Genomic DNA, 27,320 nt, shown 5'->3' with positions numbered 1-27,320 from the left:
CCAGTAAAAGGACTGAGATTGCACATACATGTTATATGTTAATATATATGGGTCTTTTGAGAGACTGTCTTGGTATGTAGCTCTGGCTAGCCTGGAATTTGTAATGTGGACCAAGCTGGCCTTCAACTCACAGAGATCACCCAGCCTTGCCTCCCCAGTGCTGGGGTTAAAGGCATACACTACCATGCTCGAAGGGTTCTCTTTTCTAGCATGTGGGTCCTGAGAATAGAACTCAGGTTGTCTGCCAGGCGGTGGTGGCGCACGCCTTTAATCCCACCACTTGGGAGGCAGAGGCAGGTAGATTTCTGAGTTCGAGGCCAGCCTGGTCTACACAGTGAGTTCCAGGACAGCCAGGACTATACAGAGAAACCCTGTCTGGAAAAAAACAAAACAAAACAAAACAAAAACCAAAACAAAACAAAAAACAAGAGAACTCAGGTTGTCAGGCTTGGTGGCAAGCATGTTTAATCACTGAGCCATCTCTCTGGCCCTCTTCTTTTTTTTCTATCCCCACCCCTTTTCTTAAATTGAGTAATAATTTTATTTTTGAGACAGAGTCTTGTGTATTCTAGGCTGGCTTTAAAAGTTGTTATGTAGCTGAGGATGACTTCGGTCTTCTAATTCTCCTGTCTCTACCTTTGAGTGCTGGGATTGTGGGCATACACCACCACGTTGATTAAGGTACTGGAGTTGGGCCCTATGCATGCTGGGTAAGCATTCTGCCACCTAAGTTCCATTCCCAGACCTGAAGGTATTTCTACCGAATTACAAAATGTTATTAGTAATCCAGGAACATATGGTCTGTGTCTGTTTCTTTAAATCCCAGGCTTGGATTATAGATGTGAACCACTTTCTTTTACCAAAATCATGTATTCCTAACAGTCTGAAGTGATCTGTACTGTGACAAGATTGAAGGATTAGGGATTTTCCTAAGTCTAGAAATTGAAAACAAAGACTGTCTCTGAAGGCATTGTAACCTCAGAGAATGAATCATACCTTAAAAGCTGCTTGGGCACTAAAAATTGTTACAACACTCTTGTTAGGTTTGTCTGCTCATGGTAATCTTTAAACTGCAAGACAGGGAGTAAAAATCAAATGAGACTCAGTGGATAAAGGTTGTTGCCAAAAACGATGACCCATGTTCCATCCCCAGGTCCCACATGATAGAGAAATGACTCCCACAAGCTGTCCACATGTGCACTGTGATATTTGCATGTACACACACATAATAAAAATGTGAATTTAAAAGAAGCCAGGAGCACCCTTATAGAAGCGGGGGGGGGGGGGTTTAGGAAACAGGGTCTTGCAGAGGTGAAACTGAGAAGGGAAATAACATTTGAAATGTAAAGCAAAGTGGATAACTAAGTTCAGTACCCAGGATCCACGAGCTCTAGCAAAGAACTGGAAAGTCCAGCCATGCAGGAGGGAATCCATGGTACCGTGGCACAAGTTTTTTTAAGAAAGTAAAGGCAGATCTTTTGGTTTAAAGTCAAGCCAGCATCTTCTTTCCACTTACTTGCTCAAGAAAATGAGAGCTGGCCTTGTTGTAGCAACCCGTGGCACATTTCACACGACAAACAGATCCCCACCCTGCTCCAACATCTACCTGGGAATGTTTGGGTATTACCTCACTTGCCCACACCTGGAGACCGGTCACAGCAATGACAAGTCTAAACAATCCCTCCTCTTCAACCTTTCTCTTCCTAAGACCCACACACAGCAGCCTACGTTTCTTTAAAAATGCTTTCTTTATTGTGTGTACAGGCGGCACAGCGTGCACGGGAAGGTCAGAGTCCAGCTTGTTTTTTTTCTCTTCCCAGCATGTGAATCCCGGGGACCGAACTCCAGCTTCAGCAATGGTGACACGTGCCTTTATCCACTGAGCCATCTTGGTGGCTCCTCTCATTTCTTTCAATGTACATTTGTTCTGTAACATCCTCCTTCCTGCTTTGAGGACTGGTTCAGGGGTTTTCTCTTGCTAGCCGGCTCTAGCCTCCCATCGGTAGTTAAGCCACCTGTCTTCTCTAGGCTTCTGTGATCGCCCCTTGCCATCTGCTGCTTTGGGCTGAGACCCACGAAGCACAGCAGCTCCTTCAAAGGAAAGGGTGACTTTTTTTTTTTTTTTTTTGGTTTTTCAAGACAGGGTTTCTCTGTATAGCCATGGCTGTCCTGGAACTCATTCTGTAGACCAGGCTGGCCTCGAACTCAGAAATCCGCCTGCCTCTGCCTCCCAAGTGCTGGGATTAAAGGCGTGCACCACCACCGCCCAGCGAAAGGGAGACTTCTAACATCTATCCTCTTCCTGATACAGGCCTGCGTACCACTTGTCTTCCCCCTCAGTCTCCCAGTGATGAGATAACAAGCAGGAACCATCACTCTCAGCGCATCACTTCCTTCCGTCTATTTACTGCACATGTGCCCCCGTGGCTAACTGTCAATTGGCTTTCTTCCTGGTCCTGGGGATCAAACCTAGGACCTCATTCATACATGTCAGGTAAGCTACCACTCAGCTAAAATTCCATCCCTAAGTAATTAAATAAAAAAGAGGATCCCAGTTCCTGAGAGACCAATACTTTTGTAGAGTTTCTCACAGGAAAACAGGGCAGTGGATAAAATTTCAGATTCAGGGCTGGAGAGATGGCTTGAGCCGTTAAATTTGCTGCTTTCAAGGAGGACCCAGATTTGGTTCCCAGCACCATCAATTTAACAACCACTTGCATGCAACTCCAGCTCTGGAGGATCCAATGCCTTCTTCTTGGCTTCGAGGGCACCTGAACTTACACATATATACACACAATTAAAAACATAAAAAAATAAATATTAAAAAAAGGAACTTGGATACAGAGGCAAGTGATGTCAATTTATTTACAATTAGGCATCTATGTCTTAGACATTTATTTAAAAAAAAAAAAAACAAAAAACAAAAAAAGATGAGGCAATACCTACCCAATAAAGGAATAATGGTATAATCTATACCTTAACAGAGTATGTATGTGCTGGAAATAATTATTTCAATATTCAGCAGATACCAGCAATACAATATTTAAAGGAAAATGTTCCCCCCCCCCCAAGCAGTATCTCATGCAGCTCAGTCTAACTGAACTTTCCATAGAACCAAGGCCGATCCTGACCCTCCAGCCTGCTTCCCAAGTGCTAAGATTCCAGGCTTAAGCCAACAGAGAGGGCTAAACAATAACTTCTGATTTACAAATCAGCTAAGCCTCTAGTGGCAGTTTGACCTTTCCAGAGTCGTATCACTGGGGCCCGGGAAGCAGTGTAGCTGGAAGTGCTGGCCTGGCACACATACAGTGCTCTGGGTTGGATCCTTAGCCATTGGGAATGGTAGGGCACACCTGTAATCCGGAATCAGGAAGTTCAATGCCATCTTCAGGCTGGTGAGCTGGCTCTCTGGGTAAGGGTGCTCGATGAGGAGACACGTTGATGAGAGAACAGAACATGGACCCCACACATTGTCTTCCAACATCCATATCCATGCCAAGGAACACCCTCCACCCCCGTACATAAATGTTTTTTAAAAAGAACCATGTCATCTTGCCTGTAATCTCAGCAGTAGGTAGTATCAGGAAGACTGAATAAGGCCAGCCTAGGCTACACAGCAATATCCTATCTCAGAAGAAAAAACACTGAGAGAGAAGAAAGCATGTTTAATGTTGACAGGGCCCCTTGTCTTCTCTAGGCCTCCGTGTCTTCCCTTCCTTGTGGCAGGCCTGCTAGAAAGGCTGCCACTTTTGCAGGTGACAGTGTCATGCAAACCCAGAATGCACTGAAAACTCAGGTGACAGAGAAGCTCCAAGCACTTAACATTTTATCCTAGCGTGGCCTTATCCTCCCTTTCTTGTGATCACGTCCTTCCCTTTACTGTCTATAAGTCAGTAAATCTGACCACTGAGTTCTTAAACTGTCACTTAAATCTGGACCGATTGATCCCCTTTTGCGCCCTCTGTTGGCTTGGGGGCAGCTTAACACTACCTGAGTGGTAATTCAAGATCTCCAAGTGTTCCAGAACTTGACCTGGCAGGGACTTAAGAGCGCCCAGCCAGAGAACCAGACCAGGCTCCAGCTAGCGTAAGACAGTCACACTCAGTACACACCTGTCTATCTTCCAGCTGGAATCCACAATATTACTGTGTACAAAGGTTAACTGACCTCCACTTTTTTCCCAAAGTAATTAAACCATTTTGTTTCTATATTATTACACGTAAGGCTGGAATCCATTCACAGCAGCCAAACATGCAGTTTCTTCTCAACCATAATTCTCACCAAGTTTAAAAGAACAGCTTTAACTGTGAGTCATATCTACCCAAAGTCTTGGCTCATGTGTAAGAAAACTAATTTATTAAACCTCTGTACACAAAGGTGAGCACACCTTTATTGGAAGCATATTTGAATAATTAAATTACAAAAAAGTAAAAGTGTTATTAAAATTCATGCATGAAAATCTTACAAAAATACCCCCAAGCAGGATAAAGCTGCTCATCCCTGATTATCCTCATTTGGTTGTTGAAATTGAAGTGTGAATTTAAAATTGTTAGACTTTTCTTTTAAAAAGTGATATATTAAGCTTATATATATAGGATAATAGCAAAATGTAGAAAGGGAAAACAATTTACAAAAGACAGTTAAAAAAAAAAAAAACTTCACTCTTGACAGACACTCACGATCCAAAAATAGTATAACCCAGACCAAGCATCTCTGAACCACCTCACACACACAGACCCTGGGCTGTTGTCAGTGAGAACAAAAGAACAAACTCACACGCCCAGTCTTTCATTATGTAAAACAGGCTTGAGCTGAGATCACAATTATATCATGGGCAGATTCTGAAAGGTGGGAAGGACAAATGGGTCACCTGGTCTCAGTCTGAAGGGACAATGCAGAGCTGCAGAGCACCTGGCAGTCAGGGCAACCGCAAGGGCTCACTCGGAAGTCTTTTTGTTTTTCTGCTGATTTCGAGGTGAATTCTTTAACAGGTTTCTTATCCTGAGGTACATTCCAGTGGATTCAGCCATGTTCTCAAATTCAAAGGGCGTTATTCCAGTGGCAAACTTGCTCATGTCAGGTACCGGGCTATGGGTTTTAGAGGCCGGCTGAGGCCGGGTGTCCAGATGCTGGAGCTGCTGGCTGCCTCCGTTGCTCATGTTCAACACACTGCCATTGTCAACAAGAGCATCTCCAGGGTCCCCCTCTGCAGCCACTTCCTCTTCTCTCTGAGAGAGCACCGCTGCCCCTGCTGCTGAGCTGCAGGAAGGCTCAGGTCCAGCTGTGTCTACAGAAGCAGCTGGCCCCTGGGGCTCAGCCAGCACTGGCTTTTCCAGAGCCTTTCCTTCTGGGACAGGGAGGTCAAACTCATTTGGACAAGGGGAGGACGCCACTGAATTCCCAGTTAAAGGTGTGTCTACAGGAACATCAGAATCACTGTTAGCTCCCTCAGCCTGCTGGAGAGCTGCCCAGATCTGCCTCTGTTGTTCTTCAAGCTCCTCCAGTGTCAGGGCATCCTCATCCATGGCCGAGGCTGTGGGTCGGGTCTGGGGTGAGTCACTGGGAGTCAGTGGTGGGGTTCCCTTAGGGAGTGGAGGAGTGAAGAGAGGTGGAGGTGTCCCCTGTGGCAGTGGAGGAGGTGTGCCAGGAGGCAATGGTGGCTGAAACTGAAATGCTCTGCTGCTCTGAGAACCAGGTGGAATCTCTACATCTGAAACAGGAAAGACACATTCACAGCATTCCATACAAACTTATTATTGGAACTTGGGAGTAACCAAAGACAGAATGACCATAAACACCCATCTTTGAGAAGGCAGAAAAGGGTTAGATATGGCGGCCAATGCCTGTAAATGCCAGCGCTCAGATGGTCAGCCTGGGCTACAGTCTCAAAAACCAGGAAAAGGGAAAACAGCAGACTTTCAGATCCCATGACCATGCCTGGATCCTGGTGCTAAGGAATGTGAATCAAACCCTTGGGAAAGCTACCCTGAACTGTATGTAGTTTCAGATAGAGGAAACACAAGTCATGAAGATAGGAGTCGTCCTAGGAAGGCTCCAGAAAAGAAGAAGCCTGCTCTTAACTGAGGAGTCCGCTTTCTTTTTCCCTAATCCTAGACACTGCGCTCCGAAAGGTGGAAACTGGATTCTCCTGTCAGGACCACCATGATCCTGGTTGACCACAGGCTCCATGGGAAGATATGGAGGGATAAAAGGATAAAAAAAGTGTGTCAGAGGGCAAGAATTTGCCCAATTTAAGTTTTCAAGAGTACACAGCCCTGGGAGGTAACTGAGTTCTAGTACCAATATGCTACAAAGATACCTGCCCAGAGGCTCAACTGTTCTTGAAACTGGAGCTCCCAAAAGTGTGCATGCCCAGTTGCTGCTTGTCCAGAGTAATGCCAGAGGAGCCAGACAAGCTGTGACACTGTGGACACCTGAGCCTGCCAAATTCAGGAACTTGGCTAGCTGGCCCCTCTGCCTCTTCCACCAAGTGTAGCTTCCAATTCAGGTTTTATCAGCAACAATGGAAATGCTCTGACAGCTAAGGATTGGGGAGCTAAGTATGCAGGAGCCTCGTCGTCCTCACAGACCCAGGAGGATACAGGCGAGCCACAGGAAACCCACACCACAAACTTACCTGAGTCAAGCTCCATGTCAGCAGGGGAGGCTGCTGAGCTGCCTTCCTTCCGCTGCTTCTTTGGACTGTTAGGGCTGGACTGGGAGGAAGACCGCTTGCTGCTAGACCTCATGCTCGGCTAATAGAGTAACCAGTAAGAACACAAGTTAGACAGGGCAGACAGAGAACCTCTAGCCCATACCTAAACCACCCTAGAGCCAAACAATTGCCATTTGCCTCTTGATTCATCAGGTACCAATATTGATAATTTAAACCAAAAAAGAACAGCAATGAGCCATAAAATCTCTCCACTACAGACGTTTACCAACTACACCCTTAAAATCTAAGTTCTGAGGCTAGGAATGAATATACAGTTCAATGGTAAGTGCTTGCTTGACGTAGTGATGTTCCTAAGTGTATCTGAAGTCCTAGGTTCAATTCCCAACATCATACACACACACCACACACACACACACACACACACACACACACACACACACACACACACAAATCAATTTACCGACTGGATGTTAGAATTAAGGTAACTGGCAAACACATCCTTCTGTTGACACGCCTGCATTGGTATGGAACCGAACATTCTCCATTCCTGATGTGGAAGAAACAAGGATTAGTGGGTTTGGAAAGTTTCATCTTTTTGAGATTTTCATCCTAGCACTCAGGAGGATGAGACGTAAAGGTTGCTGCACATCCCAGAAAAGACTGGGCTACACAGTGACTTCAAGGTTTTTCTATGCTACAGTAGAAGACGCCAATTCAAAACAAAACACCAATAACACTCCCCCCCCCAAAAAAAACCCAGAAATGTCACAATGAAGCCCATTATTTTGTATGCAAACTAGAAAACGGTAATGGGAACTCTAAAACTAGACTCAATGGCACACTCTTGGATCCCAGAGTCAGAAGGAGCATCACTATATCAAACAACATCTCAAACAAAAGTACCAAAACCCAAACTTGTCAACACTACCAAAGCAGCTCGCTGTTTAAAACTGAAAATGAATGAAAGCTGGACGGCACACAGCAGCGAGTGTGAAAAGCCCCTCACAGAAAGAAATTTACCAAAAGGAGAAAAGCCAAGGAAAACAGGTGGAAGAGCCCCACAGCATCTAGTCAGGTTAAGGAGAGAATTTTATTTATATAAACACTTGTACAACTTATAAGACTACCTAAAAGACTACTCCAAAAATGTTAACAGTGTTAGCAGTATATTTTTTTTTTTTTTTTTTTGTTTTTTGTTTTTTGAGACAGGGTTTCTCTGTATAGTCCTGACTGTCCTGGAACTCACTCTGTAGACCAGGCTGGCCTCGAATCAGAAATCCGCCTGCCTCTGCCTCCCAAGTGCTGGGATTAAAGGCGTGCGCCACCACCGCCCGGCTTGTTTCTTTTCTTTTTTATGTCTCTCATGTTGCTCTGGCTGACCTGTAATCATGGAAATTATTAAAGGCTCACACTACCACACAATGCGGCACTTTAGGAGTCATCTGCTGAGGCTCAGATTGATTCCACCTGAGGTTGCTGAGGCAGTTTTAGGATCGTAGAGCCTAACACACAGACTTCTGCTCCTTAGCTTTTGCTTAGGATGTTGCAGAAAGCCCCCAACTTTGACATATACAGTAGTCCTGCATTTAATACTCTAGTTAATAAGAGGAACTAGAGTTGGGATATAGCTCAGTAACAGTTCAGCACTAGAAAAGAATAGATTCTGAGTTCAATTCCTAGTACTGAAAAATATATGCTAGGGAGGCAAACGTGGGCAGATCTCTGTGAGTTCAAGGCCAGCCTGATCTACAGAGTGAGTTCCAGGATAGCTGGCTGTTACACATAGAACCCTGTTCTCAAAAAAAAAGAATTTAAAACGTTCCATATAGGAGAGGTAATCTGGTGCAGCACACAAGCCGAGACCCCAAGTCTGGCTTCCAGAACCCACATCAGAGTTGGATGCAGTTGTATGTGCATGCACACCTGTAATCCTGGCATCTGGGCAACATAAGATCTGTCTCACAAATGAAAAGCCGAAACACGTCACTAAAAGCTCACTCCATTTTGCCTCCATTTCTCAAGTGATATTACACATGTGTGCTATCATGTCTAGCTATAAATTCACTCACTTCTTTATGTAATAAGCTTTAATATAATTAACAATCTTGCCGGGCGGTGGTGGCGCACGCCTTTAATCCCAGCACTTGGGAGGCAGAGGCAGGCGGATTTCTGAGTTTGAGAGTTCGATACTAGCCTGGTCTACAGAGTGAGTTCCAGGACAGTCAGGGCTACACGGAGAAACCCTGTCTCCAAAAACCAACCAAACAAACAAACAAACAAAAAAATAATTAACAATCTTTAATATAATTATCACATTTCAGAAGGAAAATTTTGAAACGTATACTTACATCTGGAATACCTCTGGGAGTAGATATATTAAAACCTGGATAGTTTACCAACTTTGAGAGATCATAAGTGACATTTTTATTCTGTATTTCTCCAGTTTCTGTTTCCCCATCAGCGTCATCTATTAGAAGTCAGAGAATATGTTAACATGGCTAGACACTAAATATGTCCCTCCCCAACTCAACCCATATAGGGAAAGTGCTGAAATACTACATCAGAATTAGTATGGGAATGACTAATTATCATTTTCCTGAACCATTACAACTTTTAAACAAGCTGTGAGCATCATGATCTATGATCCCAATGTTTAGGGGGCTCAGGCAGGAGTTGAAGGCCAGCTTCAACTCACAGCAAGTTCCAGACCAGCCTGGAACACAGACTGTCTCAAAAGAATAAAAAAGATCTAGCTGGGTGGTTGGAAGGCAGAGGCAGGTGAGCTGGAGGCCAGCCTGGTTTATGTAGCAAGTGCCTGGACAACCAGAACTACACAGAGGAACTCTGTCTTGAAAAACAAAACAAAATGAAATTCTTTTATTATGAAAAATTTTAAACTTTAGACATACTCAGCTTTGGAAAGAGCTTTGTAGGAGTGCCCAAGCCACTGTACAGAGGGATCTTGCAGGGATAGCTACAGTGGCTTTTTTTTTTTTTTTTTTTTTTGTTTTTTTGAGACAGAGTTTCTCTGTGTAGCCCTGGCTGTCCTGGAACTCACTCTGTAGACCAGGCTGGCCTCGAACTCAGAAATCCGCCTGCCTCTGCCTCCCAAGTGCTGGGATTAAAGGCGTGTGCCACCACCGCCCGGCTATAGTGGCTTTATAAGACACCATCCCCTTAGACCATCTAATTTCTTTTTTTTTTTTTTTTTTTTTTTTTTTTTAAAGATTTATTTATGTATTTTATGTGTATGAGTACACTGTAGTTGTCTTCAGACGCACCAGAAGAGGGTGTCAGATCCCATTACAGATGGTTGTGAGCCACCATGTGGTTGCTGGGAATTGAACTCAGAACCTCTGGAAGAGCAGTCGGTGCTCTTAACCACTGAGCCATCTCTCCAGCCCCATCTAATTTCTTTTAATTATTTTATTTATTTACATTCTACAAGTTGTCCCCGATTCTTGTTCCCCCCCTACCTGAGTTCATCATCCCATCCTCCAGTCCTTCCCTCCTCCCTCCCCTGAGGGTGTTCACCCACCCATCCACCCCCACCCCTTCTGCCAGCATTCCTTTTCCCCAGGGCATCCAGTTATCCAGTTTCCACAGGATTAAGCCCTTTCTCTCCCACTGAGGCCAGATAAAGCAGTCCACCTCTATCCATGTGCCCAGGGGCATAGACTGCTCCATATATGCTCCTTGGCTGGTGGCTTAGTCTCTGAGAGCTCTGAGGGGTCTGGGTGAGTTGACACTGTTATTCCTATAGGGTTGTGAGCCCCTTGAGTTCCTTCAGTCCTTCCTTAAACTCTTCCACAGTGGTTCCTGACCTCAATTTAATGGTTAGCTGTGTCTGCATCTGTCTCAGTAAATGTAAATGTCTGTAAATGTCTGTGCCGTGGTATGTGTATGTGGAAGTCAGTGAATAATCTGCAGTTAGGTCTCTCCATCTATCACGTGGATCCTGAGAACCACCAGGCAAGATAGGTAGTGCCTGTTTCCACCGAGCCATTTCTCTGGCCTCTTTGCTTTTGAGGCAAGCATGGCCTTATGTTATTTGTGTCAAGTAGCTATACCTGGTCAATCAATTCTCTTTGTTTCTGCTTCCCATATCACTGTGGAAGCGCCACCTGTCTCTTGCCATTGATAGGTCTATGTTCCTATTACGAAGAAGGTTAAAAGCTTCTCAGGACTATCTGAAGGGCTCCTGCTCTGGCTGTGGTGGTCATAGACCAAGCCGAGATAACAGTTTGGTACTTCTTTTTCTCTCCTTTCTCTCTGTCTCTCTGGTTTTGTTTTTTCCAGCCACAGTTTCTCTATGTAGCCCTGGCTATTCTGAACTCACTTTGTACACCAGGATGCTAACCTCGAACTCAGAGATTTGCCCACTTCTGCCTTCTAGTGCCGGGATTAAAGGTGTCTGTCTGTCCATCCTCTCCTCCCCTACCCCTCTACCCCCTTCCCTCTCCCTCTCTCTCTCTCTTCAGACATACCAGAAGAGGGCATCAGATCCTATTACAGAGGTTGTGAGCCAGGCTGGAGAAATGGCTCAGCAGTTAAGAGCACTGACTGCTCTTCCGGAGGTCCTGAGTTCAAATCCCAGCAACCACATGGTGGCTCACAACCATCTGTATATCATATAAATAAAAATAAATCTTTGAAAAAAAATTATTGCCGGGCGGTGGTGGCGCACGCCTTTAATCCCAGGACTTGGGAGGCAGGGGCAAGTGGATTTCTGAGTTCCAGAGTTCGAGGCTAGCCTGGTCTACAGAGTGAGTTCCAGGATAGCCAGGGCTACATAGAGAAACCCTGTCTCGAAAAACCAAACCAAACCAAAAAAAAAAAAAAAAAAAAAAAAAAAAATTATTTCAAGTGCATGATGTGGGTGTGTAGGTGTACCCTGACACATGTGTGCAGGTCAAAGGACAACTCTGTCATAACACTTCTTTCCTTCTCACTGTCAAGTTTGCATAGCAACCACCTTCACCCGCAAAGCCACCTCCCTACCCCTACCTGATACTATTTCTTCTTTTATTTTTTCTAAAGATTGGGTCTTACTATGTAGATTAGGCAGGCTGGCCTCAAAACTATCAACCTTCCTACCTCAGCCTCCCGAATGCCAGGATAATATTCAGCTAAACTACCTGATTAATTCCCTATGTCCAATAAAGCTTTAGTTCCTTCCTTGTAAAACACAAAATGTCATCATGTTTTTAGTTACCTCAAAACACATTAAACAGGCCACCCATTCCTGTCATTAGACACGGTTTTGCTAGAGACCAAGCTGGCTTCAAACACTGAGATTAACCTACTTGTCCCTCTTGACTGCTGGATTAGAGGCCTGGCTAATAATCTTAATTAACGGGGGGTCGGGGGCAGGGGGAGAAGGCATGACACAACGGAGACAGGAGGGGAAGAAGGGGAGAAGGCATGACACAACGGAGACAGGAGGGGAAGAAGGGGAGAAGGCATGACACAAAGGAGACAGGAGGGGAAGACAGGGACCTGGAAGCTGACTTCTCTGTCCTAAAATACCATACCATTCCCATCATAGAGTGCAAGCCCTGAATTCTCCAATTCAGCCTCCTTGAGCCAGCCTGGTGGGTAGCCCAGCTGGCGCATCCGGTAGATGAAAGGGGGAAGACTCTTGTCTGTCACACCCAGTGCATCTTGAAGTTCCTCACTAAGTAAAAAATAAGAATAAAGAGGAGGACAGATGAGGGATTTCTATTTGCATGAAAACATTTTGGCATCTTTGTTTTTCTAAAGATTTAGTATCATTTTCATGTGAGTGTTTGTGTCTGCATGCATGCCTGTCCAACACATGCACGCCTGGTGCCCATGGAGGGCAGAAGAAGCATCAGATCCGTGAGAACTGGAGTTACAGATATGGTTCTGAGTCATCCTGTGTGCGCTAGGAATCCAACCTGGGTCCTCTGGAAGAGCAGCCAGCGCTCTTAACTTCCAAGCCTTCGCTCCTGCCCCATAATTTCCTTAAGACAGGGCTCTCACTCTGTAGCCCAGGCTCACTTTATGGGTCTGTCCTGCCTCAACCACCCAGGTACTGGTATCACAGGCATGAACCACCATGTCTAGCTAAAACATTTCTGTTCCATATCACATAGCATTACAAAGCATGAAGTTATTATACATACTAAGCACATGGCAAGCCTTTGATAGGTGGGTTGGAATAAATGGATGTATTCTGTACAGGCATGTTATACATGTTATACCAATACTGAGAAATTAAAAATGACACTCCATGGTAAAATAACAGTGGTACCTAATAACTCCCGGCTTGAATCTTCCAAATCTTTCTTCTACTTCTTCTGCATGATACCGCTGCTGAAAACTCTGACTGTTGGCCTCACCACAGGCATCCATATACTCCTTCCTTTTCTCACTTATTCGAGCAGCATTCCGAGGCTAAATCATAATAATGTTTGAAAAGAATGGTATCAAGAAATTTAAAAGTATCTCAGAAACTTACTAAGAATGCTCACTTTTTAAAATATAAAGCATAAAATAGATTGTTCTACTTTAATGTATATTATACACACAAAAGTGGGCAGACATTTTTTGAAAAGCAAGCAAGAAGAAACAGTCACTTTAATTTTTATTATTTTAATGTTATGAGAACTTACATTTTAACTTTTTAAAATATGTCTAAAAATTAACTCCATTCACCTCAAATACAGAATATGTTATTTTCTTTAAAAAAAAAAATCCAATGTCTTAAATATAAACTCGAACTTGAAAAACATTAAAGCACAAATGAATGTAGCACAGGAAGTCCATGCACATTACCCAGAGCCACACATGCACACAAAATTGCCATAGCTTTTGTTCAGTAACATCCTGCTTATGAAGATTTACCATTGGGCACTCCTTCATCTGATGCTCTTCAGAACCACAGTTGAAGCAGTGAGGCTTTGGCCTATTAGGTCAGAACACAAAACAGAACAGAAATCCAAAGATTTTCATGATGGAAATGACAACAGAAGAGCACATCAGTACATTCTAGATGCCAGTGGAGTGCCAGAGACAGCAGCAGGCGAGGCACTGGATCTGCATTGCCGAGCACAGCGATGTGTCTTGTACTCAATTACATAAGCAGCACTTGTAGTCTTTAAGCCAAGAACTGGCCTGCTCCAGCTCATATGTTACCTCTCAACTTGTTCAGTGATTAATAACAGAAGAACCAAAGCAAACAGAGCATCCTCTCCTTCAGTTAACGGGAAGAAGGTAGATGGTTCTAAGACAGTAACCACACTGATAGCAATAATGACTTCTTTCCACCCTCCCAGGCCCTGGGCCTGAATTCCAAGAAATGGATGATCAATTTAAACATTAAACACATATCTCCAGATATCAGGATTCTAGTTCAGTGTGAAATTCTTATCAAACCAGCTATAAAGAATATTAACTTTTAAGAGCTGATAAAGAGATTCTGGTATTGGAAAACAAAGAGTAAAACAAGACAACACCCCCACACGAACCTTTTTGCCTTTACTTGCATTTCTTGCCCTTCTAGAGAAACAATGTGGCTGAAGACTTGCTGGTACCTTTAGTGAATTTTATTAAGGAATAGTTATCATAGTCTGCAAAATTTGGTAAGCTTTTTTTTTTTTTAAAGGTGAACTTAGTGGCAAGATGTATAAAAGATCTTCATTCACTATGTAGGATACTTGGGTATTTCCCATCCTTCCGTAAGCTGAGGGTTTTCATTTAGTAGCGGTTGCCCCAATTTATCAAGGCAAAAATTAGTAAAATACAGGACACTTCCTACAACCTGCAGAAAACAAGTCAAAAAATATCGCTATTTAAGCAGAAAAAAAAGACAGTAAGTAACGTAAGTCTACGATAATGTAAGTTTATGATTACCCATTAAGTTTGACTCTAGATGAGGCTGGGAGAAATAGAGCCCTAAACATCAGCTGGACTCTGATGTGCAAATAAATGACCCCTGAGCTGTCACAGACCCATCAGTACTATAGAGCGTGCTGCTCACACCGCAGCCCGACATAGGTCCCTCCAGTACCTTCTATGTCTGCAGCAAGACCACCACAGCCTGCTTTTATCTTTCTGGTTCCTTGGTTCCATTGACTTGGTCTACTACCAAGTTTTTGTAGCCATTTCATACAGACAGGTTGAGAACACAATACAATGAATTTTCATGCACCCTGTACCTGAATAAGAACAGTCTGAAATTTTTCCGTGCACAACTCTCTTCATGTATGTGCACGCATGCACGCACACATGCACACACGCATGCACGCAGACAAAGTGACACTTACCCTCCCTTCCATTCCCCGGGCACCAGCTCTAACTCCCAGGCGTCACTCACAGCAACTCTACACTCAAGCTTCTTTACCTCCACGACGCTTTTTAGTGCTGGCCCCATTCAGGACTCGATAAGGTTCACACGTTGTATTTGGATAGTTATTGTGACATTATCAGCTTCTCTAGAACATTCCCAATAGTGCTTCATTCTGACCACTACACTAGCTGCTTGATGAAGAAGCTAAGTAAGACTCTGCAGCTGAATTCTTAGGGCATCTGCCAATCTTCATCTCTCAACCAAGCAGCAAGCACTACACAGCTGACTCTTCCTTTCTCCCAGAATCATCCTCCACTCTTACAAGGCACTCAGGATGCTACTCTCAGGTCTGCTCTACAGATGGAACCTGTTTGTGCTGCCAAGGTCTCTCTCATCTCTCCCTCGTCTCTGGATTAGCTGCCGTATGGCTGGTCAGTCAGCCTTCTCTCCACTCTCCCTTCGTACCTGATTCACCCACACCTAGGATATGAGATGTAATTTCTGTGCTGATGACCCCACAAAGGTGAGTCCCTGAGCTCCAGTTTTGGATAGTCAAAGGCTTACATGACACCTCTTTCTAGAAATGTAAGGTGTCTCAAACTCACCTATTTAAAATGGCACTGGAACCTGGGTATGGCGACACCTGACTGCAATCCCAACACTTGAGAGGCTGAGACAGGAGGACCACAGTTCGAGGCCAGCTTGGGATACACAGCAAGACCCTGTCTTTAAAATAACAACAATAAAACCCAATAGATGAGTAAATTTAAAAACAAAAACAACAACAACAACAACAAAAAAAAAACCACAGCAATTCCCAGCCCCCTCCAATCCTGCCTCTCCCCCACTCTCCCTGGCCAAGCCCTGACCTCTTTTGACTATTCTTTCAGGGGTTCCTTATTCTACATCCAATTCATGAACACATTAGATTAGCCTTATTGCAAGTATATCCAGGTCTCAGCCACACACCACTACCACGCTGGTCTGTTACTGCTTTCCCTTGTCTGAGGTTAACACACCAGCTTTCTAACTGACTGCAGACCCTCCCAGGGGACAACTACTTTCTAGAAGGAACCTGGTTCTTTCAATTAAGACACAGCATGTCACATTTTTACTTATGACCCTTAAATGGCTTATAGACTATGATCTGAAGTTTTCGTCAGGATGTAGATCAACTGCTCTGTCACCTACTGGTGAGTCTCTGAGCTGTCAATGTTTCCTTCTGAGTACAATGGCAAGAACTGCGTCTCTGTCAGTCTGACCTGACCAGCTCAAGTGATAGCCCAGTACTTGGCTGAATACTGGCTGCTGGTATCTTCTTCCCTTTTCTATTTATTGAGCACTCTTTGCTCAGAATACACCCTCACATTCTCCCTCTATTCATCCAGATCATGGCCCACAAAGGCAGTCACCAACAACTCACTATACAAACCACCCACACCCAGTACCATGTCACTTTCCTCCTGCCACCCAAATTGTTCTGGGTACTGAATTTAGGGCTATCTATATTAGAGTTTGTTTCTAATTTAGGGCAAGTAAGTGCTCCAGCACTGAACTTACTTCTTTCCTTATTTTGACACAGAATTTCACTAAACTATCCAGGCTACTCGTGGATCACTCTGTAGCCCAGGTAGGCCTTAAACTTTCAACCTTCCTGTCCCAGCCTCCCATGTAGCTAGCTTCTCATGTGCATGTGTGCACATGCGAACGCACAGACACAAACTCTCACTTTCTCTCTTCTGTCTCTCCTAGAGAATCGAACCCAGGGGCTCGTGTTATAGGCAAGCACATAATGGCCTGTATCTTAACCTTACTTTTCTTAGGAGGTCAACCTTCATTCACTGAACGGCTCATTGAACAAGAGCTGGCCCCGACCCTTTCTTTTCATTGCTGTCTCTTTAACCTCTCTCTGTTCCTGGCACAAAGCAGCATTCAGAAAACACCAGAATGTCTAAAGGACTAAAGTGATAACTGTAAAGCTCTCACTTAAAACAAAGCAGTACTTTAATCCTATAGCCTTTGAGATGGAAGAGAAATGAATGTTACCTAGTCAAATTAAAAAAAAAAAAAACCTTAGCTACGAAGTGTTGGCTCATGCCTTTAATCTCAGCACTCAGGAGGTAGAGGCAGGTGGAACTCTGTGGGCTCGAGGCCAGCCTGATCTACAAAATGAGTTCTAGTATAGCCAAGGCTTCACAAAGAAACCCTGTCTCAAAAAAAAAAAAAAAAAAAAAACAACTTAAAACTAAATGTGGTAAATTTAATACTTCAGAAGTTGAGGCAGGAGAATTTCTATGAGTCTAAAGGTAGCCTGGACAACAGAGTGAGTCCTTGTCTCACAAAACAATTTGCACCGTTGAGATGGCTCAGATGCTACACTCCTGACAGCTGGAAGACCACATTCAGGACCCACGGGGTAGAAGGATAAGCACCAACTCCAGCAAACAATCCTCTGACATTCACATGCATGCATACAAATACATTTAAAAATTAAGAAGAAAAAACCAAACCAAAAAAAAAAAAAATAAAAAATAGAAAACTTTAAAATATTCTTGATAGCATCCCTAATTTTTATTTTCTTCAAATAACATGAACTTTTTTCCTTCTCTGATGCAAATTTCTGATTTTTTTTTTTGTTTTTCTACACAAAGTTTCATTTTTTCTTTCATTTTTTTTTTTTAAAGAATTATTTATTTTATTTATGTGAGTATTCTGCCACTGTCTTCAGACTCACCAGAAGAGGGCATCAGATTGCATTATAGAGCCACCATGTGGTTGCTGGAAATTGAACTCAGGACCTCTGGAAGAGCAAGCAGTCAGTGCTCTTAACCACTGAGCCATCTCTCCATCCCTAGAGAAGGTTTCTTCACATAGCCCTGGCTGTGCTTGAAGTAAGAGATGTATCTGCCTTTGCCTCCTAAGTCCTGGGATTAAAGATGTGCACCATTACCACCTGGTGCAAATTTTTTCTGATTTTTTTAGAGAATTATTTTGCTTTTAATTATGGTGCATGTGTGTGTGTTTGTGTGTGTCTGTCTGTCTATCTGTATGTGTGTGTGGGTATGGGCATGGAGTGCCAGCCTTTGGGTACGCCAAAGGCATTGAATTCCCTGAAGCTGGAATTTTATGAGGTTGTAAGGTGCCCAGTGTAAGAGCAGGGAATCGAACTAGATCTTCTACACCAGTGGCACATGCTCGACTGCTAAGCTCTCTCTGGAAGAGGAAGAGGAAGAAGAAAGGGAAAAAGAGGAAGATGAAGAGGAGGAAGAGGAAGAAGGAAGGAGAAAAAGAGGAAGAGAAAGAAGAGGAAAAAGAGGAAGAGGAGGAAGAAGAGGAGGAGGAAGAGAATGGTGATATAGCTAGTAACTCACACATGCTAGATAAGCACCCCGAGACTAAGCTGTAAGTCCAGCCTAGCCTTTTCCTTTACCTCTCTGCCTTTGCCTCCAGGAGCTGAGGGAGCTAAGACTACAAGTGTAAGCCATCAAGGCCAACTTCCAGCCTAGGTCTCTGACTCTGAGCTGAAAAGTACCTCCTTTTCAAAAGTACCTCCTGTATTCAATTCCATCACTAATCCTATTTTGCCAGGGATGCTATAAAGCATGATACTAACAACTACAACCAAATTTGCTGAGATGCAACATCCCTCTAAGTCTTTTCATCAGATTTGTGGCTCTTCAGCATCTCTGCATCCCCGTGTCTGTAAAATTGGGGTACATTATCAGAGGGATATACATTTCTATAAGCAGAAAAACCAGTCATCCTTTGAGAATATGTTGCAAAAATGGTTTGATACTAACAAATTTTACAAAGGAACTGGAAGGCCTAAATATAGGTTCTCCCTGTTAAACTTCCTTTTACCCACTAATCAGGCGTCCTGGCATCTGAGGTCTCTAACATGCCACGCTACATCAGCTACTTCTTGCCGCTTCCTCTGTATGTAAGTTTTACAAGCCTAGTCAAAGTTTTCAAGAAAAACATGAAGAGGCTGGTCAGGACCAACACAAACTCTTGCAAACAAAGTGTACCAGGACAGAGCACAGCAGTCACACTAGAGTAGTGACACTAGAGGATGACAACAACACTCCTGCTTTACAGAAATGTGATGACATCGCCTATCTTTACACCACCCAACTGAAAACACACAGGAACCATACATCTGCAGAGTTCAAAAGAAAGAGTCCAAACTTACACTAAAAGCTTCCTTGTTGTTTTTAATGGCACATGATTCTTCCACTTTATGGTCCTCTTCCAACATAACACTGGATGGCTAAGACCAAGAAACAGGCATTACAAAGAGTCACAAGAGGAATACCTTTTGACTTTCAAACATGAGGTGCCTCAACATGGCTCCTTCACCTAACAACATACATAAACAGGACATTTTGTCATAAGTTTCAAAGCTAAGACAGGGTTATTTATGGACTATCCAATACTTAATCAAATAGCAAGGCAGACTTGAAAACAGCCCCAGGGAGACTAAAAAGGTGTGTAATCTAACATTACTAGTCAATACTGATAACCTCATAGACCTCAAACCATTAAAACATTTTAAAATGTTCATTAAATCAAAAATAACACGAAATCCAGGCAAGGCAGCACACCAGCGACAATCCCAACCAGGTAGCAGCACTGGTCAGACTTGGAGAAGGAAGCCAGCACATGACCTTCACCATTTTGGTTCTGATCCAAGGAAATGTCTAGTGTAACAGCAGCTGGCAGCAAAAAGCATAGCCACTTAGCACTGAGGCTCAAGCTTAAAATACCTGGGGTAAAAGGCTGAAGGATGTCTTTTCCACGTCATTTTTTTTCTGTTCCTCAAATCGTTTTACTAAGTTTGATACAAACTCCTCGATTTCTTGGTGGTATTGCCTGCAGGAGAGGGCAGACGGACAGACCGTTAGAACCTGGACAGGGTGAGACTTCAGGAGACTCAGGTCCTGTGCATCACTGTAAGAACTCACAGCCGAACTTTATTTTTTGTTTTTCATGTTTGTCACATTTCCTAATGTGACTTTGTAACCCAGAATGCTACTCCTTAGAAACACTATCTCCCACTGTAGCACTGATAGGTAAGTATGATAATCTACTGGTGTCTGGCATAGAACCTTAGTCAAACACTTGTGAGAGTAAGTACATTTTATTTATAAATCTCCTATACTTTTGTTTGGTGGGTTTGGTTTTTCCAGACAGGATTTCTCTGTGTAGCTTTGGCTGTCATATACTTAATTTTTAATGGGTGCTAGAGCCGGGCGGTGGTGGCGCACGCCTTTAATCCTAGCACTTGGGAGGCAGAGGCCAGCCTGGTCTACAGAGTGAGTTCCAGGACAGCCAGGACTACACAGAGAAACCCTGTCTCGAAAAACAAAAACAAAAAATAGGTGCTAGATGCAAATGGCTCAAAAACCAAACAGAAAGCCTGGCACAGTGGTGTAGGCCTATAATCCCAGCATCTGGCAGCCAGGCAGACGTGGAAGGACAACTACAAATTTCAGGCCAGCCAGGACTACCATGAGAAATCCTGTTCCAGAAAACAAAAAAACAGACAAGAAAACCCAGCAAAAGCGTTACATGATGAAAAGCCCATTCCTGCTTTCTCCTGTTTCTGTATAGAGGGGCGTCCTCCATATCCTTCTTCTAGATTTTCAACGCACATACAAGAAAATCCACATTTCACTCAAAAACTAGAAAAGGCCAACCAAAATACATTAGCATAAAATAAAAGAGGAAGGAAGAAAAATGAGAACTGTCTACTTTGTCTAGCTGTCTAGGTCAAGAATCACACTGATCGGACAGACATTCTGGAGTGCTCCCTTCAGGAGGTACAAACAGAAACCTGGTTTGTCTATGTTAGAATGAGACAGCCAGGGTACTTCAGACAGACCTAGCCTCTCAGAAGTTTTCTAGCTGTAGCATTCTAACATTCTGCAAGCAAAGTAGCAGATGAATGGTACTGAAGTTAGACTATTAAAAGCTAATTAAAATCATTAATACCTTTCTAATCTAGGGGACCGCAGGACCCACATCCAGGGGTGCCTGCATCATGCCCCTACTGCACTCACCATCCAGCTACTCCTAGTTCCCGAAGCCTTGGGCTCTACTTCTGGACTAAAGCCGGTGACGGGCCTGGACCCTACTCCTTTATCTTCTTGTCTGCAGCGCGTGCACTGGACAATAATAGGAACAAGTGACTCAGGAGGGCAGGCCGCTGTAGAAGGGCACTGAGGCCTCCACTCAGGCACGCCATAGGCTTGTGGGAGTCAAGTTCTGCTACTGACCAAAAATCACTACGGGACAGCCAGTGTGGGAAAACATCCATACATGAGAGCAGGAACAACTAACCTTGCTTCTATGGTGGTAGTATTCTTTTTTTTTTTTTTTTAAGATTTATTTATTATATATGAATACACTGTAGCTGTCTTCAGACACACCAGAAGAGGGCATCAGATCTCATTACAGATGGTTGTGAGCCACCATGTGGTTGCTGGGATTTGAACTCAGGACCTCTGGAAGTGCAGCCAGTGCTCTTAACCACTGAGCCATCTCTCCAGCCCCGGTGGTAGTATTCTTATGAGGTGCTACTTCCTGGATTCTCAGAGGTGCCATTTAAGAATGGGAGAGGTATTTACTATTAGCACACACTGGCTTCCAGTGAGAAAAACTAACAGATACCTTGAGTTTAACCAGTTCACAGATGTCAGAATCCAGACTCAGATTCAGGTCTTTAACTCACACTCTTGCTCAAAACCATGCTCTCATATACTTGAACTCAAAAACAACTTAAATAATAAAAATAAGGGCGAGTCCCTGAGATGGCTTAGTGGGTTAAGGTGCCTGAGGCCAAGTCTGATCACCTGAGTTCAAGTCCCTGAACCTGCATAAGGAAGCAAAGAACTGACTCCTACAAGCTGTCCTTTGACCACCTACCTGCACCATGGTGCATGAGTACCTACTCACATAAAAGCATGCAATAAATAAAATGTAGTTTAAAAAAAAAGAAGAAGGGCTGGAGAGATGGCTCAGGGGATAAGAGCACTGACTGCCCTCCCAGAGGTCTTGAGTTCAATTCCCAGCAACCTCATGGTGGCTCACAACCATCTGTGATGGGGTCTGATGCCCTCTTCTGTTGTGTCTGAAGACAGCTACAGTGTACTTATGTGCATAAAATAAATAAATCTTAAAAAAAAAAAAAAAGAAAATAGGGGCTGGAGAGATGGCTCGGTGGTTAACAGCATTGGTTGCTCTTCCAGAGGACCGAGGTTCAATTCCTAACAGACAAATAAATATGTACACCCATCTGTAATGGCAGCTTTGGGGAATCTGATGCCTTCTTCTGGCCTCCACAGGCACCAAGCATACATATAAGCATGCACATAAATCCTTGCAGGCAAAGCAATCATATACATTTAAAAAGAGAAAGAATAAAGATGAGGCAAAATAGCATATTTACAGAATTCAGTTTCCTAGAACACATGAACTCATATTTAAGAAACAGAAAAACTACTTACTTTGAGATAGCATTGTTCATAAACAGGATTTGTAACAATGGTCCATCTAGCTTAGTATTGCTCACCAGTATGCCACTAGAACAGAAGTTAAACATAGTCTTAGAGGACGGTAAAGTGCACACACAGCTCTTAGAAGAACTTGAGTGTGGCTGCAATTATTCTTCACTGAGACAAAGTCTTAATCACCTTAGCTTGCCTCATGCTCGGGACTCTTCTACCTCAGCCTCCCCAGTCCTGGGCTCACAGGTCACACTACCACACAAACCCAACGTCTGTAACTCTTCAGCACTAAAGATCATACAATATTTTATGAATAAGCCCAAGAGGCCTGGAGATGCAGCCTGTGGTGCAGAGCTTGCTCGGCACAGGAAAAGGGCCTCAGCTTCCAACTCTAGCAAAACAAACAACCGGTTGACCACAAGAAGCACAAAAGATCCAGTTTCTACCCATTCTACTGTCTTTAGTGGGATCGTGTTGGGTTGCATTCAGTGTCTGTGTAAGTACATATGTAGGTCAGAGGCCAGAAGGGAAAGTCAAGGCGTCTTTCTGTTTTTTAAAACAGGGTTGCTTACTGAATCTGATGCTTGCTGATTGGCTAGATCTTTAGCTTCAGGACTTCCCTCTGCCTCTGCAGTACTGGGATCACAGATGTCAATTTTGGCACCATTTTACATGGGTGATGGGATCACAAACTCAGGCTTTACAGCAAACACTTTAACCAGTCATCTATCTCAAGTCCTACAACCTCAATCTCCTTCCCCCCCTCCCTCCCTCCCTCTCCCCCCTTCTCTCTCTCTCTCTCTCCAGGGTTTCACTATGTAGCCCTGACATTCACGATGTAGACAAGGCTTGGCTTTGAAATCACAGGGATCTTACTGCCTCTGTTTCCCAAGTGGTCACTAACAGGCTGCACCACCACATCTGGCCCAGAAATCCCCTCCAACATTAAAAATTTTTTTTCGCCGGGCGGTGGTGGCACACGCCTTTAATCCCAGCACTTGGGAGGCAGAGGCAGGTGGATTTCTGAGTTCGAGGCCAGCCTGGTCTACAGAGTGAGTTCCAGGACAGCCAGGGCTACACAGAGAAACCCTGTCTCGAAAAACAAAAAAAAAAAAAACAAAAAAAAAAAAAAATTTTTTTTCAAACATTCACACATATGCACACACACAGACACACACACCCCATAGGTTAATCTTTTGGTTTTTAACAAAATTTCTCTAATTAATGGTCTCCTTACAAATTAGGAGACTAGGGGAAGAGTATAAGCAAGCAGGTTACACGGATATATTTCTAACCATTTCCAAGTATATTTGGTTTGGAAGTATAAAGGAAAACTAAACACTTCATAAATATGTGAATTTTTATTTTATTATAGACTCCTGGAGGCCAAAGCAAACAGCTTTAATTATTACAATCCAAGATTCACAAAACATGGGAGTTCCAGGCAGTACTGCTCCCAAGCAGGTGACCGTATGTATAGGCCAGAGTTAGCTCTGGCTAAGCCTGAACTCAGCTGACAAAGTGGCTCAGCTGAGAGTAAACTTGCCTAGCATGCATGCCTGTAATACCAAGACTTACAAAGATTCCAAGTTCAAGATCCTCAGAGCTACACAATGAGTTCCAGGACTGCTAAGGGATACATGAGACCCTGAAATTTTGGTCACAACCTAGCCAGTACATAAACAAACAAGAAAACTTCCCAGTTCCAAAGCCTGAAACTATTTCAACTGAACATGACTCCTATCTGGAACACCGGCCCTTGGGAAGTTAAGGCAGAAGGCAGCTTGAGAGCAGCCTGAACCATACAGACCCTGCTGAAACAAAGAAGACAGGGAGGAAGGGAGAAAAGAAGGGAAGGAGGGAGGGAGGGAAGGAAGGAGAGAAGAGGAAAGGAAAAAAAAAGTTAAGAAGCAACTGCTCTACGTAAATTAGTACAGTACTAGAGGCCTGCAGAGGTTGCACCTGTTTTTAATCCCAGCACTCAGAAGAGGCAGCTGGGTCTGAGACCAGCCTGGTATATATAAAGTGAGTTTCATGCAAAGACTTGGAGTTCAAGGCTACAAAGTAAAATCCTGACTCAAAAAAGTAAAATAAATAAAAAACTAATTTAGTGACTTGCTAAATTCCTATCACAGGAGACGCCAGCATTAGTGTGACTGTTGTGACCAGATGTCTGAATACATGCCTCTATTCTGTACTTTCTCAAGCTCATTACCTGTTCTAAAGTGCTGTGCCTTGCCAGACTTGGCCCCAAGGTGTAATGCCAGTACTAGGGAAGGGGAGGCAGGAGGATCAGCAGTTCAAGGTCTTCAGCTACACTGTAACCGGAGACCAGCTTAGGCTACAAAGAGACTTGTCTCAACAAAACAAAAAATGCTATACCTTGCATTGTCTGTAATTGTACAACATTTAATGAGTATTTTAAAAGTGTGTAATAAAAATATTTAATGCTAGCGTGGTTGCTCTCAGCACTTTCAAGGTGGACAAACAAGGACCAATAATAAGGTTAAGGCTAGTGTAAACTATACAGTGAATTCCAGGCTAGTTTGGGTTACAAGGTGAGAAACACTGTTTCAGTAAACCCACCCCTGCCCCCACTAAAAAACAAAACAAAAAAACCTCCAAAAACCCAACCAGCTACCACCAATAAACAGTTATATTAATAGCTGTAAAGAAACCATCAGCTAACCTAACTGTAAACTTATCAGAAACGTGTTAAATATGAACAGCTGGGTCTAACTTACTTCTCTGAACAGTCAAGCAAAAATTTCTGGATTCAGGAAAAACATCTATTAAGTGTGTTTAAATGTTTAACCCACTTACCAGAATTCCTTTATACTCTTAAGTCAACAATAAAGAACCGTTACTGAATTCTTCATAGCATTCTGAATTAACGATGATAACAAAAACCCCACAAACTTTTTTTTTTTTTTCCCAAAGATGCTGTGATTAACAAGATGAACAGCAAAGGGGCATCTTGTGTAATTTCAAGATCTCATACCTGGGTCTTGTCAGAATGTTCAATTTTCTTTTAAGTTCTTGATGTTATTACTGGTTAAGGAATATCAGTCCTCAGGAAATACAACTATGCAGGACATAAAATTCAACCACTAAAACTTTCACTTTTGTTATCCAAATGTCATAAATGTAAAGGGAGGACCTGTAAGTATTTTGAGGGAAACACACTGGGTACATGTTTTACCGAGGGTAGGACAACTGAACCTAAACATTAAATAACGGTTTTCATCCCTTTGAACATATATTCTAAGACATGACCCTGAAGTTCAGAAACAGTTCAAGAGATTAACCAAAAAATCCGGTTAGACAGCGGTGTTCCGGGAACAAGATGAAGCAGTCAATTAAGAAAAATTTCCATGTCAAAGCATAATGATAAATGATAAAGGCAATATAGCAAAATGTTAACAAGAATTTGAGAGAACACCTATGGATATTAAATGCACAATCCTTTCAACTCTCTAGTATTTTATAAGTTTTCATAATAAAGTGTTACGGAAAATATTATGAAAAAAAATCAGACTTTAACTTCAAAAGTTGACGTATCAACCATTGTCAGGGTTCAGTATAAGTTTTAAGAGGAAAGTTAAAAAAAAAAAAAAAGGTTACCTGAACCAAAACTACCTAAGAACGGAAATTAACATAATTACAATCGTGTTTATAAAGTCAAAGAGAAATTTGGCGCGTTTTTCCCAGAACACTGCGATGCAAGTTAGCTCAAGAAATTAAAACTATCTCGACAATTAACCAAGTCTCTCTGCATGCGAATTCTTTTAAGGCCCCCGATTCTGCATCACAGTGGGCACTCTTAACTTTTGCCCGTCCACAAACATCCCATGCCACCGCTGCGATACACGCATCTTCAAACACACAAACTAACACCACGACTAGTCTCTACTTGAGCTTGGCACGCCAAGAAAGAAAACACCGGGACCTCAAAGACCGGGAGAGAAGTGTTTGCAATGTAACAGAGCCGCTCTGAGTTGAGGGGCCAGGGTGGTCCGCACAGGAGGATTCTCACAAGGGACGGTTTGCGCGCGGGCCGCGGTCGCAGCTTCTGCAACCGGACCGAGACTCCCGCCCGCCAACCCGCCGGGCCGCGGGAGAAATGACTTAGAATGCTTAGAAATGACTTAGAATTTCCGCCGCGCCCCGCCCGCCGCCACACGGACCACAAGTGGCAAGTGACAGGGCCCAACAAGCCGGAAGGATATTCTCGGCGCGGAGCTGCTCGATGGTTTCCTCACAGCGCCGAAGCTGCTCCTGCAGCTCCGCGTCGCCCACCCCATTCTCATCCTCGTCGTCGTCCTCTTCCTCCTCGTCGTCCTTGAAGCGGGTGTGAACGGGCTTCGGGGTCGACTCCTCTTGAGGGTCAAACGCCTCGAATAGCTCCAGGTCGCCAAAATCCACAACGGCCGCCATTTTGGATTGTGGGAAAGATTTGAGGGCAGGGGGCGAAGGTTGTAGGGCAGCACGGCTCTCCCCGGAGGCTTTCTCCACACACAGGCCTCCAAAGCCGTCTGGGGGCGGGATCTGGCCGGAGACTACAACTCCCAGAATGCCAAGGCCTCCCTCATGCCTCCTTCCGACTGGGTCTCGGAGCGTGGCATCCTGGGATATGTGGTTTCTAAGCGACTGGGCTCATTGTTTGCATTGCACACTGGGATTGATCTTTTTAAAAAAACGGTTCTGAATGAGTTAAAACAATGTGGATTGTCCCCGTTAGGCGTACAAAGCTGAAGAGTCAAAGCTGGATACATGGCTTTGACAAATTGTGGTGCGTTTGTCCGACGTCGAAAAGAGAAAA

General features: G+C 43.6%; 1 protein-coding gene across 1 annotated transcript; it reads right to left on the bottom strand.

Annotated features, from left to right (window-relative positions):
- Window positions 1-4,334: 4,334 nt before the first annotated feature.
- On the bottom strand, window positions 4,335-27,012 carry Zcchc8 (zinc finger CCHC-type containing 8). The gene is made up of 14 exons (XM_028766089.1): window positions 26,728-27,012; window positions 25,500-25,542; window positions 22,499-22,573; window positions 19,757-19,862; window positions 19,183-19,260; window positions 14,359-14,462; window positions 14,170-14,235; window positions 13,547-13,607; window positions 12,954-13,096; window positions 12,211-12,353; window positions 9,025-9,143; window positions 7,137-7,223; window positions 6,638-6,755; window positions 4,335-5,710 (listed from the first exon to the last, which is right to left on the bottom strand). The coding sequence occupies exons 1-14, from the start codon at window positions 26,933-26,935 to the stop codon at window positions 4,938-4,940; spliced, it is 2,124 nt and encodes a 707-aa protein (XP_028621922.1). The 5' UTR covers window positions 26,936-27,012; the 3' UTR covers window positions 4,335-4,937.
- Window positions 27,013-27,320: the final 308 nt, after the last annotated feature.

This window comes from Grammomys surdaster, unplaced genomic scaffold, assembly GCF_004785775.1.
Source record: "Grammomys surdaster isolate TR1022 unplaced genomic scaffold, NIH_TR_1.0 166, whole genome shotgun sequence".
NCBI classification, from domain to species: domain Eukaryota; kingdom Metazoa; phylum Chordata; class Mammalia; order Rodentia; family Muridae; genus Grammomys; species Grammomys surdaster.
Note: the sequence above shows the minus strand (reverse complement) of the source record. Positions and strands in the feature narration are given on the sequence as shown.